General features: G+C 49.1%; 1 protein-coding gene across 1 annotated transcript in view; it reads right to left on the reverse strand.

Annotated features, from left to right (window-relative positions):
* The window catches only part of LOC144168180 (galactose-3-O-sulfotransferase 3-like), a 50,414-nt gene extending 44,132 nt beyond the window's left edge, over positions 1-6,282 (reverse strand). The window contains exon 1 of the mRNA XM_077697215.1: positions 6,258-6,282. Coding sequence (XP_077553341.1) covers positions 6,258-6,282 — 25 coding nt within the window. The remainder of the gene's footprint in view (positions 1-6,257) is intronic.
* Between the last annotated feature and the right edge of the window lie 7,423 nt (positions 6,283-13,705).

Below are 13,705 nucleotides of genomic sequence, written 5' to 3' on the forward strand. Positions count from 1 at the left end.
TTCGGCTCGGTAAATTCGCGTGTTTCTTGGTTTTTACAGCTCTCCCGTCATCCAAGAGATTCTATCGGCCACACTGTCCTTCGATTTTCAGAGACATGGACACATCGCGAAGAACTACATGAAAAACAAAGTTGCCAAGTTTGCCGTGGGGACAACTCCCACAAAGACTGCTCTTCGTACAACCAGACTTGATGTTCGAAATGCTGTTGTCCGCACATCAGATAGTACTGTGCTTTCCAAATGAAAAACTCTAACCTCCCCTTGCGGGAACCCCTGTGTACTGTGTAGATGCGACGCATAGGCGGAGCGGCGAAGGGACCGCGTTTTATAGCGCGCATACCGTTGAGGGGACTGCGTAAGCCGGTCACAGTCGATGACGACGTTGGCGTACTTGTAAAGCGGCGTGGACTCTAGGTGTTGAGCCAAGCGTGGATGTTGCTTCGCCGGAGAACGGCAGACCGGTTATATGCGCAGCGCGCCCGAAGGAGAGGAAACCGCGGAAGAGAGAGTACTGCACATGCGCCGGCCCCAGCGCGTCTGCCGCGGCTATGACGCAACGTGCCGCGGCTATGACGCAACACAATCCACTTTAATCCAATCGAATCCAATCCAATGCCCCTAGCGGGAGAGTGTTCGCTATCGGAGAGGAGAGGGGGTGAGCGGCGGAGAGCGCAGCTGGCGCGGCGAGGAGAATGGGGGAGGGGCGGACAACGCCGACGACGACGCTGGAGGGACAAGGCGAGTGAATGAGATGCTCTGCATCTAGAAAGGCGGCTAATTGTTGCGCAGTGTCGAGAAAACAGAAGGAAAAACTTGTGCAGGACGCGAACCGCAATAGAACTCATACAATGTACTTTCAACAGTGATTGCGTCTTCAAATCACCCAATGCTTCAGAGCTGAGTTCCGGCAACAAAGTCTTACACGAAGCCACACGGGACCAACGAACCACCAAAACTTCCCATGTCCCACCGGACGCATGCGCACACTATGCAGCCTCCCATAGCTTTACATGTCCGCAAGTAACATGAACGTAAGGCATGTCCGACTCCGCCGCGCAATATCACTGGCGCTTCGATCTACATGCCCTTCGTGGCAATCAGGGAACTACTACGCGCCCACCATTTGTACTGAAGCATCTCTGAAGTAGAAGCCGTATTGCCCATAAAACCTCTTGTGTTCGCCTCGTATTCAGCTCTGCTACATGGCTAAGGAGAAAATTATGTTGACTTCATGGACAACCGCACGCTGCAAGCACTTGTGATCGCATATCTCCATACCTCTACACTTTTTTCATGGAAAGCACATGGAGCCCACTAAAAACTCACCGATTGTCGGCAACTGATGTTTAGATATCGTATTTTGTTTACTGCGATAGCCTGGTCTCGTGTCATCCCTACCTATCCAAGGGCATAAGTCGGCTTTGTATTGTTTCCACCATGATGCGTCAGCTGGTTGAGTGGCATTGCTTCCTCATGAAACGGATGTCTCGGACGAAACCAAAATTGGCACCTAGCAGTTCAAAGTTATTGCTGCATACATAAAGCCAGGAAATGGCTTTGACAACTGAAGGCGACACAGTATTTCCAACACCCCTGCCCCACCTTACCTAATCTACGGTGACTTCAATGTGAGAGAGATCTGCGGTGAATGAGATCTAAGGCAGCGCACAGGGAAGATTTCGCGGAACAGTCCTGACAGTCCTAGACGATATGCTGATACAATAGTCTATTTCGCCCCTTAACAACAGCATCGCAAACACAATAGGCACGGCATTGAGCATATGCACTGTCGTTTCCTCCTTCTCTAGCCGCAGGATTAAAAAGATTTCCGGGTGCAGAGGCCTGAAAACTAGTGCGGGCGATCCCTGCCCCGATTAACTATCTTATGTTGTATAGATGCGCCTCGACTGGAAATGAAGGTCAAGTGCGTGCTAGAACACCCATAAAACGAGCGTGAACCTGCAGTTATCTGCAGCAACTGAAGATGACAATTTCAATGCAATTATTAATCGCTGCCTTGTAGAATCATCGTGTGTCATGCCAAGGCGTCCATACATTAAGACTGATCGTTGTTAGGAGATAAAATAAGCCATTCTCTGGCGCACGGAGCAGAACCCCAATGCACCAGAACAATGGAAAACCCATAGCAAGCTTTCAGGGCCCTCACACATGTTAGACATTGTTTTAAAAAATAAAGTTGATGACATACTTCTTGCGCCAAATTTTACATCCCCACAAGTCGTTATCGCATATTCGGTAGGTTCAGGTCATTTACAACAATAGAATATCCCGCTTCTCCGATCATTAAGAGCGCTATCTCTGCACGACAAATTTACCAGATGGAAACCGCCGAAAAGTACAGCAAGCGCCTGTTTTGCAACCTTATGTATGCATATATGCTCACAATTCAACCATTCCGTACACCTTCGGCTGCTTCACCAGCTTTTGACCTAATATTCTCAAAACGGGAACTCAACGCAGCAATTTACAACGTCAAGAAACGCTATACTCCTTCTTACGGCGAAATAACCTCCTAGGCTATTTTCAACCTGTCACGACATTCCTGTCTACGGATTTTGAAATATCGCGGTTTGACGTGGCTACATCAGGCCTTTTTGTTCAATAGTAGGGATGGTTACCACTGTCTTGATGCCCGAAAAACCACCGACACGGTATGGCTCACGCCGACCAATAGCCTTGTAAATGGAGGATATGAACTTCATAGAAAATATGATCTTCAATGGAATACTCCTCACATCGAAGACAAAAAATGTACCCCAGAATGAACGAATGTCGACAAAACCGATGAGATAAATTTTGGGCATCTATGTAGTGCGGTGTTTCAAGCCTTAGGCCACGGTTCGACTCTCTTAGACATGCTGCAATCCTAGCATTCGTTATTGTAATTGCACTCACCGGAAGATTATCTTGAGCTATGTCTAACTGTTGTAACTATCCCGAAGGAGGGAAACTGTTTATTCACGCAACCGGCCCGATACCATGGCATGAAATGATAGGAGGAGTGTCTATAGAAGCTGTGTTGGGCCCTTTGGTGTGCAATCTGGCGTTCACATAAATGTAGCACATTCTCCCCGTGGCACCAACATCACTACCTATAGAGAGATCTCCATTTCAAGGGCATCGAGATTACACCAATCGGCAAATTCGGCGTGCTGTTACATAATTCAGATAGCAGCACAAACAAGACAGGGACACAGACAAGGTGACAAGGTCTGCGTTTGTCGTCTTGCCGTTGTCGCAGTATCGTCCTGCCTTGGTCCCTGTCTTTCTCGCGCTGCTATCTTTGAGTTACGCACAGTCTTGCAACATAAGATTCAGAAGAGGTTTGGGAAACATCTGCCCACCCAGCACCTAAAGGACATCACCTTTTCGCGCGAAAAAAAAACGCCTCGCTATGGCGTTCAGCCGCAAAAGCACGAATAAATAACGCACAATCCCTGGTGGCCAGCCGTTACATTCAGTGCTACCTGAAAAGTGTATTTGAATTGCATTGGATAGCATTGTCTTGAGGGCCCCTGAAATATATGTCTAGGAACTGGAATTCCCCATTATCGCAAATTATTGCATAAAATACTAGAACCCGCAGGGGCGGTGACTGTCGCTCCATGGTTTCCCTGTTCAAGATTTGTTGATAACGTGCTGCCTTACAGCCTCGATTTCCTACAGCAACCATCACCTACAAGAAAAAGACTGCTTGAAGCGGCGGGTGATACCTGCTTCAGAAACTGCCTGACCATTAATACAATATTGCTACGTGGAGGCACAGCAGATATGAGATGAACCATGGTAGATGAGGAGCGATGTATTTACACTGTACACGGCGGCCATAAGAGAGACCGCGCAGTCTGCGCGCTTCAGATAGCTACGTCGTCATCAGAGGCTGTTACCACAGAGCTACGCGCCACTACCCTCTTCATCGTCGTCTCGTGACATGCGCCCCCGGTTGCAAGCCACCAACCCGGCCGAGGGCGAAGTAGGTAGAAGACGGTGGCTAGAACGAAAGATGAGATGGTCATACACATGGAAGTACTTGCCGCCATGGAAGATCATGGGTGTCCTTGTGAGCACCGGCCGAGGAACAGCAGTTCCCGCCGACGTCACCAAAAACCGTCCGTAGCCCTCGTAGACGTGCTGGAGATCGGGGGGGGGGGGGACCGTCAGCTTGACGTGAGGTCGTGGCTGGGCAGGTCGCCTGGGCTCGGCGGGTCATAGGCAGGGGATACGGAACTGGGGAATGGTCACGTCCATGGCAAACCGAGGCTGAGGCGGGCCGACGCAATCCAAGAGCCAGGATGAGACCGCTTCATAGCGGAGCGCGGTGAAGCTCGGGGTCGGGACGCGGATGAATTCAGCAACCTCCACCAAAATGTTACTTGACGGCAGAGCAGGTATCAGACGAACCATGGTAGATGAGGAGCGATATATTTACACTACGTCCATGGAGGCCATTAGAGAGTTCGCGCATGCTGCGCGCCTCGCAGAGCTTTCTCGTCGTCGGAGGCTTTGACCACAGAGCTACACGCCACTGCCCTCTTCATCGTCGTCACGTGATAATATCGTCATTTTTTGCGAGCCGTTTGGGTTCCCTTGGACGGCGCCGGCAAGAAACGCTCCTAATTCATTTTAGGCACAGGTTAAGGGAAAGGGAAATAATATAAAGCACAACGGAGGCCACGAATGGGAATTGCGCCCGTCCCGTACTTTTCACCGTCCGCGCCATTCGTTGCGCTGAATATTATTTCTCTAATATGAACCGACTCACCCAACAACACGTCTTACGGAAGAGAAATGGCACATTTTCCTTCCTGTAGCATAGATCAAAACGACAATTACAGTTTTGATATATAATTAGAACTATTATAGCCAAGCCTGGTTTAACGCCCAGAGTGATTTAACGCGATTTCTTCGCTATACGAAGTAGTTCGACAAAACGTAACCCGTCTATACGAACTCCACTATCCAATTCATTTATACAACGCGAAAGTCAATGACTATACGATAAGGAAAGCCTATGCCACTCGCCATGATTCTAATACAAAAGAAATTTATTACAGAGAAATGTACACCTATTTGCTGCAGGCAGTGATTTTCGCCTGAACACTGCGTTTAGCATTATCAATAAGAATCGCAATCACGACACATCATTTCGAAAAACTGCAGCCCACCTTCACTATATTTCGGCGGGGAATCGCCGCAGCACATCGGTAGCAGAAAGGCTTCTTGCAATGTCGGGCGAGGAGTACTGGACTCCGGAGTCGTGAAAGCGGCACAACACTGCTGGCCGTTTTTGAACCTCTTTCTTAAAGCGTCATATGTCCCGAGCAGCACGCACGTACTTGGTCACGTGGCAGGCAGGTGGCAGATGGAGTGCTGCAAAGCAAGGCAGGCACAAGGCGGGGATCGCTCCCGCTGCTGCGCTTCACGGAAGCGTGGCGGGCAGCGCGGCGGCCCGGAGGCTAAACACAGCCCGTGCACAAGCGTTACTATTTCAATTCACTAACGATCTTCCTTCGTAGAGTGCAATGGCTCGTTTTTCATATTAAAGCAAAGCTGTACTACTTTTGTCCAGCGATTTCACCGCGGATGCGCAAATTCACCTTTTTACCTCAGACACACCCCCTGCGACGCACCCCTTGAAGCTCATCGCGTGACTCACCGTCCCGCTATCGGCGCTGCGCAGAAGGCCCCATTTTCAGTCGTTCTGCTGAACTGATCAGCTCAACGGTAGCGGACCGATTCCGCCGCCTCCCAAGCATGTGCCGCTGGGTCGTCTCATGCTACGTGATTCATCTTGCGCCCTGCGAAGAGGTACACCGCGTTCGCCGCGAATTAAAGCGAGGCGGGCATCTTATTCTGTGAGCGTTACACGGGACCGAAGGGCGTTGAGCTGAGGTCGGCAATGCAGCTACATCAATTGTTAACCAAGCATAAACAAGACTTAGAGTAAGCCAAGCTTTTGCTTTGCATATTCAAGGTTAGCTTAGCTAAGCCGCAGCCATTTTTAAAATGTTCATTGCACAAATTATTTGAAGCCTCCTAAATTGAATATTTTTGAATGGATTGGACAGGAAAATAACGTGTGAACAGTGATGTGAAATAGAGAGATACTTCCACATTTCGTCCTGACTAAGAAAAAGAGACACGTCTCTGGGTAATATTTATGAGAGAAAGTATTTACGATAACATTTTCCACAACCGAGTCAAGTAATTATTGCCCCCCCATATTTCTTGCTTACCATTCCAGTAGCCGTAAAGACCCATGGAAGAATTTAAATTCGTTTTCTGAGGGCGGCTTGAAATACTGGGTAAGGCAATTTGGCAGTGATCACTTGCTCGTCACAGTTTTTCGTTAGTCATTTCTCCAGTAAAAAAATAATGTCAAGCGATATAACAGAGAGTCCTCACACAGTGCTCCTCACTGTTGTTCTACACTAAGCGCCCTGGTAGTCGAGCATGGCAAACTCAGATCGAGTAGTTTGCAAATTTTATGTATGGAGTTATAGCTACGTGGCGTGACGTTTCAGCCCCAATTAGGTTTAAAGAAGCGGGCTCACGCGCACGTCATCCACAAGGTTTTCCACTTGTTTGCTACTCAATGGCACGAGTTCCTGAAACATGCCCAGTTCGAGTGAGTTGGCAGTGTATCTCTTAATTCGCCACAGTAAAACAATGAACTCCTTAGGCCCAATTTTTAGATCATTATCAGGAATCAGCGAACACAATGAACCGCCTATCATCTATTGCAAGATTGAAAAGCCCAAGCTGTCGTCCTTCGAACTAAAAAAATTATAGACACAGTATGCACAGGCAGTAGAATTCAAACGCAGTAAAGCACGTAGACTCTAGCCGGCTCAATCACGGCAAACAGCTGTCCCGGCCGTTAAGTGTAAGAGAGGCGATGTTGCATTTGTTTCGACACACATTTTGCTGAATTTGTCCTATTCCTTGCAGTTTTGGAGTTCATGTGTTAACTCATACGTTCCGTACCTCTTAGCTCCCCCGCTCTAATACGGGAGGGCAGAGGCGAGGGCTGATGAACTGCCGAGTCACTCCTCTGGGACGGGGTTCACGGTGTCAAATTCGATGTTGTTTTACCACCACGGGCGACGTAAGCCGCTGACAAGGCAGCGCGCGTAGAGTGCCAGTTCTGAACAGAGGAGAGCCCAATTGCTTGTGCGAACTGCAGTGGGTGATGTACCCAACTTGATCGCTGTTGTAGCCGAGTCAGCACCGCTGAGCAGGGTGACACGCGTTGGTTTCCTCGGGTTTGAGCGGGGTGGCGGGGTGTAGCACTGGCCGGCCGTGAACGATAATTGCTGGGGAAAGAAGCCTCTTAAGAGATCTTGTGGAGAGGAGAAGCGGTTTCGGTCTGTACCTGCCAGCCTACAGGCGCCACTGCACGTGTGCAAAGGCGGCGACACCGGTTGTGCACATGTGCAGTCGCCCTTACCATGTATAAAACTCCGTGCCAAGACGCATGCTTCGGAAACCTCGTCGCTTAGACTCATTCACTCACTAGCTCCCCCTAGTGGTTCATCCAGAAGACAGACACAGATAATACCCTTAATTATGGCCTTATTGGCACAGCGGTGGAGTGGGGTTTTTGACACGAACAACTTGTGTTCGAGCCCAAGCCACTAAGCGTTTTTGGCCATGACCGGCCATTTTTATTGAAACAAATGTCGGTGTACATCAAAGCTCGCGTTCCCCCTTAAGTAAGGATGAAGTATAACATTTTAGGTCGGTTTAACCCACCCACACGTTTAATTAGTTCGGGAGTCCTCCCCGCGTCACGGCGTTTCGGTAACGGAGGCCGCCTGCAGGCGATTTTAATAAAGTCTTCACTCACTCTCTCCCAATAGAACGCGAAGGAGGGGCGGGGCGCACAGGAGGCGCGTATAAAAGAAAGTTCTTGTAGAATATCCCATGCGCACGGATGTCCTGTATGCTAATTTATTTATTTAGCAAAAGCGGTACTTTTGATGGGCGAGGGGGAGGTGTGCTGTGGAGGTTGGTTGCGTGGTTGCCATTTCAAGTCGAGATACTTCGACGTAGTCCACAGACTGCGGATGCGACGCCGCCTTCAAAGGAGTGGCGGACACAGCTGTAGGGCTCAGCTTTTTGTCACCCGTTCGTGGGCTGAGCCGCGTCGCTGTCGTCGTGACCGAGCGCACGATGGCTGGACCGATTAGTGATAGAAAAAGTGAACGACGAAAGAAAGCAAAGGAGGAGAGCGTCGCGAAATTGGGAGGGGAGGGCAGTTCGCCGTGGAAGCGCGAGCCATGCTCACCGAAAGTGTGCGGTGTGAAGAGGAGGGGGCAGAATGCTGTGCCCGCACGAGGCGATCGAGCGCGCGACACTTGGCTAAAACGTAAAGGGGCGTGCACGTGACTATATTGTCCGTTCGCTTAAGACGCAGTTCTCACTCCCTTCCTGAGACGCACTTCGCGCCGCCGAGGCACAGGGTCGTCATCGCTGCCGTCGCGAGAACCCACGAATGAGTGCTGCCTGAGCGCACTGCTGCGGCGCCCAAATATCGCATTAGGGAATATCGCAATCGTCAGCCAATCTTTTTGTGCCCTTCTTCCAGTGGAGTTGTGAGCCTCTAGGTGGGGAGCAGTTTGTTGCGAAAGTGGTATTTAACTCGTCCCAAATCAGGTGTCTTTGGAACAGACACTCGACACAAAATGGCTGATGGCACCCAAAGGCACCCACCAGTGAAGGCATGTACAAGAATGGTGAATGAAAACCTCCTCACGGAACTATTTTAAAGAAAGTGAAAAAAAATCGCCATACATGAAAAATAAAAATAGGCGTGGTGTTATTCGAACCAGAAACTTTCAGAACGCCAGACAAGAACGCAAACGCTGCTCGTTAACATAAATTAACAACGTTGGGACTGCTAAATGCGTTATGGCCTCCGACGCGGAAACACGCCAAGTCGCGCACAACAAAGAATACCGAATAAAGATCAGCGGAGACGGCGAGAAGGAAGTACCAGAAGGTGTGACAGGAAAAGCGGAAGCTGTGACGATGGATCAGGACACGCCCACGTCAAAGGCAGCTGTGGAGCAACGTAGCTTGTGCGGTGCTTCTCCAACGCCATTCCCATGAGCAGAGCCATGTAAAGGGGGACCAAAACACGCAACGACATCCTTCCCAATACAAAGTGAGGGCGCACGGAATACGGGAACATCTGCTTTACATGTTAACAATATTACTTTGGCTTTTACTGCACCCTGAGGTGTGCTTGTGTGTGCTAGAATTCTAAGGACAGCGGATTAAGTGCCCCATTGTTCGAAAAAGCACGTTTCTTGTTGCTGTTGGAAAAAGAAAATGGTCGCCGCTGCAAATAGCAAATAAAAGCACTTCAGGTAGCATTGGAATGTAACCCTGGTCTTCACAGTGGGAGGCGCGTGTTACCACCGCACTGCTCACGAGCATTCCAAGAGGTGGGAAAAAAATTGCCTAGTGTATGCCGCGGAACAGAAGCTTGTGATGGCACGTGAGTAGAACAGACTCGCGCCTCTGATGCACAACTTTGATTCTGGGAAAGCTGTTGGGTGACGCGTCCAAAGTCTGCATGTTGAGGAACTGCGTGCCCAGCGACAGAGAAAAGTCAGTGAAGAAAGAGATGCACACAAGATGCTCACTAATCGAGGCTGCGGAAATAATTTCCCCCAAAAGGCGAAGAAATAAAAGCTAAAATTAGGACGAAAATATGATGTAGCAGAAAAGAAGTCTTTCATAGGTCTCCCCGGGATTTCAACTTCAAAGCACGGAAGCCGAGTTTAGCCTTCCACCCTTTCGCCTCGCAAAGATGGAGGATGACCGGTGGAAGTGTAAACGTTATCGTAAAAATACACGTACGTGAAGACTTTATTGCATCGATTATTGTCGCTTATTTACGGCGATCACAATATTTTTGTTGTCTGTATGAATACGCTGGTCATCATACCCCCAACTGATGGCACATTGTTGGATAGTGCCAAATTGACGCACGTCAGCCCCTTAATGCGGCTGACGTCAGCCGCACGTCAGCCGCACGTCATCGGTGTGCCATCGCAAGTCAACGCATAATCCCCTCTCTTTTCGTACTCGTAAACGCCACATTAAAAGGCCGCCTACGCCCACAGGAGTAGTGTCATGGCAGGTTACCCACTGTTCGAGGACAGTCCAGGTACCCAAGGTCCCAATGTCTGTTAATGGGAAAGTATTAATGCCCAGTTGAATGCTTTGGGCGCTTTGTATCTGGGCCGCCTTCCTAAAGAGCTTCGTACTATTGTCTTTCGACATCGTTTGCCTCTTGATCCGTTTCCGCCTTACGCCTGGAAATAGCTTAGATGCGCCTCTTACGTGTTCCTTCGTTGATTGTCCCTACCCCCACGAACTGAGCTAGTTCACGACGATTATTCAATTGACGGTGTGTCTCTAGGGTTGGCTTGGCTGAGTTCTGCTTCCTTACTTTATCTTCGCTGTGCTGTTTTTGACAGCCACCTCACGCTTAACGGCACAAGTCATGGAGGATTAAAGGAAACATGGTGTTTAGGCAGCTACCGGGTAAGCGGGCGTTAAAGATGAACAAGGCTGAATCCTGTTCTTTCAGTCTTTGCCGTCTGATATCAATGTGTTATGAACAGAAACAAAACATCCCAGTTTTTGTAATGCGGAGAGCCGTACATGGATTATGTGGTCGCTCATGTTCGGTTGGTTCTTTCCGTCAGAAAACTGGTCTGAGGATAGTAAGACGAAGAGGGGCAAGATTGCTCGGAACAAAGACGAAGAAGCTGTTCAACTGCTGTTGCAGTGAATCGGCGTCTATGGTCACTGATTATGACTTTCGGGAGTCCATGGCGTAATGAAACATTACGACGTATGAAAAGCAAGATTTATGCTGGAAAGAGCAAAGCAGTCACCTCAGCGTTAGCGAGTGGTAGTTTATGCATACAATATTCCAGTGAATTACATGCAGCGTGCGCGGGAAAGTTTGTAACATTTCTATGCGAAGTTTTTAAAAGGAAGACATGCCGGGTCTACAGGCTGAAGTCGCCCTTCCTTGTGGGTCATCGGAGCAGCTAGCAGTAGAGCAGCGGTTTACAGTGTGGTGTGACTTTCGATAATCGAAACAACGAATGGAGGCACCAGAATGTCTTTCCTTGCCCACTTCAAGGAAACTGGCTGCATCAATGCTTCGAACTCATCTACACCAACGCTAGTGGAAAGAACTAAAACAATTCCAGCTGGCCGGGACGGCATAATAGTGTAGCTCGATACGCGGAGGGCGCGGTATTCGCAAGTGTCCTCCACAAGCTCATATAGACCGATTACTCCCTCTCGAATTTTTTCGCTGCGAGAATCAATGGTGGCGCTATTCTGCTTCAAAAAGTCCAGAGTCAAAACGACAAATTGCGTTCATCGTGGGGGCACCGCAAATGACTAAATGTGCGGCCACGATACAAAACATTCACTGTGCGAATCCAAAGGGGCACGGGCAATCACCGCTTCCGCCACGAAACGTGACTATTTGGTCCCAGCTGAACAACCCGGATCGGTGAAGACGCCATTTGGAAGCAAAAATCATGTCGGACACTTGCTCCGTTATCAATCAAATCCAGTGTTACTGTGCCATCCACCAGTACTTCACTTGGTTTTTAGTATAAATACCGATGACCGTAGTTATAGGTGACATATGACTCGATGGTTGCACTATAGCCTTGAATCCATTCACCCCACAGGCTAGTTTTCCGGTGGTGTGGATTGACATGGAGGTGTGGGTGAACATCAGCGACGACTTGTGGGTGGTGGTAGACTCGAGAAATAAGCTAGCAAATCACGACGAGGCGGTGCTTGGGCCCTGGTGTACACAGGCAGCGGTGCGATTGCGGCGTAGCGGGCATTTCGAGCGCTGAGGCGGGTCCCCATGGGAGGTCGCTGGTATAGTGGCACTTGACGGTGCCGCTGACAGAAGCAAGAAATGTTCTCTACCAGATGACAACCCCGACGCCTACGGTCGGGGTTGAAGTAGAATTCCTCGTACGCGTCATCGGACCGGCGGGCATACGTTTGACGCTGGGGACGCTGAGTAAAGGGCTTGAGGTCATGGCAGTTTCATACTGAATCGCGGAAATTAGGAAAATCTGAGGATTCGGGAATTTATTACGAATGGCGATGATTTCATCACCAAAATAAAGATTCGAATGTGAAATGTTCTTCTGCACCTCTTGCAATTGTCACGGACGGGCACGCTGTAAGTACAGTGGCGAGGTTCTTGCTGCCCTGCCAGTTGCTCACGCACAATGCATCGGACTGCTTTATAGAAGTCCGCAGGCGGGTTCACAGGAACCATTCCTACAGGGGTAACATTGGCGAAACAACCGCACTTTGGCGTTATGCCACGGATCTCAAAAGCATTATACGTTCGCCACTGTTGGAAGACGTTCTATGCCCAATGCATTTTTTTGCTGTCTAATAGGAAGTTCCCGATATCCGCACGATGCCTCTTAACAAATTTCGAACCGTATATCTTCTTTTGAAATTTCTAGCCTCATCTTCTGTTGACTCTACAGAGCTTTTACACCTCTTTTATATACGTTCTGCAAGTTTAGTTACGAGCTTGGGGGAGCTGGAAGAGCGTCTGTCCTGCACGCTTCATGCTTGCGACGGAATCACCAAAGCAGAGCGAAATGACTTCCACAAAACAGTCCCATGTTGTTAACTTGTCTCTGTGTTTCTCAAATCATGTCAGTTCAGGTGCAACGAGGTGCACGGCAATCGCGATTTGCGCAGCGGAATCACAGATGCTGTACCGGCCCATCCGTCGGTAATGAGTCAACCGCATGTCGACAATTCTGGAACAGTTTCGAGTGAAGTTGTTGGGCTCTCGTCGGGGATGCCAACCAACAGCGAACGCTTGCATGATAGTACCGGCTTCAGGCAACATAAGAGACAGCCATGGGAGGCCCTCAAGACTTCGGCTACGGCAAATATCCTGTTCGCACGTATGGCGTAAACAGCTCTTCCACCGAACTATGGCGGAAAGAATTTAGTATTTACAACAGGGTAAAGGGGTTTGCGGCCACCGAGACATCAATATTAAGCAGTTGGAAGATGATGATGGTTCAGCCTAGAAGCAACGTCCCCTTCTTCTTCCTTCGCTAAGCTGTGTAGGTGATGCAGGCAAATAGTTGTAATGCATTGTGGGTGATATTTGCGTAACAATATAAAAACATACATTAAATTGCGTTTAGATATAGTAGACGCGTTACTGATGGCAAATTGTCGTGGTAACTATGTCGTCGGGTGGACGTGTATACAAAACGTACCCATTAAAGCAGTACGCTATGCTTTCGCCTGCAAAAAAAGGTAAGCCGCCTTAGGTGTCCTGAGAACTTCTTTTCACAAAGACCTCGGTTGATGGGAGGACAGTATTTAGGTGGAAGGAAGCGTTTGTGGCCTGGGACATGCTGGAGTCGTTTGGTGTTCTAGGAGGGATCCTGGTAGGCCCGGTTATAAGTTGGCGTTAAACTTACTGCGGAGAAGGCAGATGCTTCGGAGTAGACTTGCAAGGACGAGGAAGAAGACGGGCGGTTGTACATGTAGGACACAGTTGGTGCGGAGCTTTAGAGTTTTTGTGAAATTGATGGAACAAACAACACGCTCGCTGACACGCTGCATGATTTTGCGT

The sequence above is a fragment of the Haemaphysalis longicornis genome, unplaced genomic scaffold, assembly GCF_048455015.1.
Source record: "Haemaphysalis longicornis isolate Haplotype H1 unplaced genomic scaffold, Haemaphysalis longicornis Haplotype H1 scaffold_2, whole genome shotgun sequence".
NCBI classification, from domain to species: Eukaryota; Metazoa; Arthropoda; class Arachnida; order Ixodida; family Ixodidae; genus Haemaphysalis; species Haemaphysalis longicornis.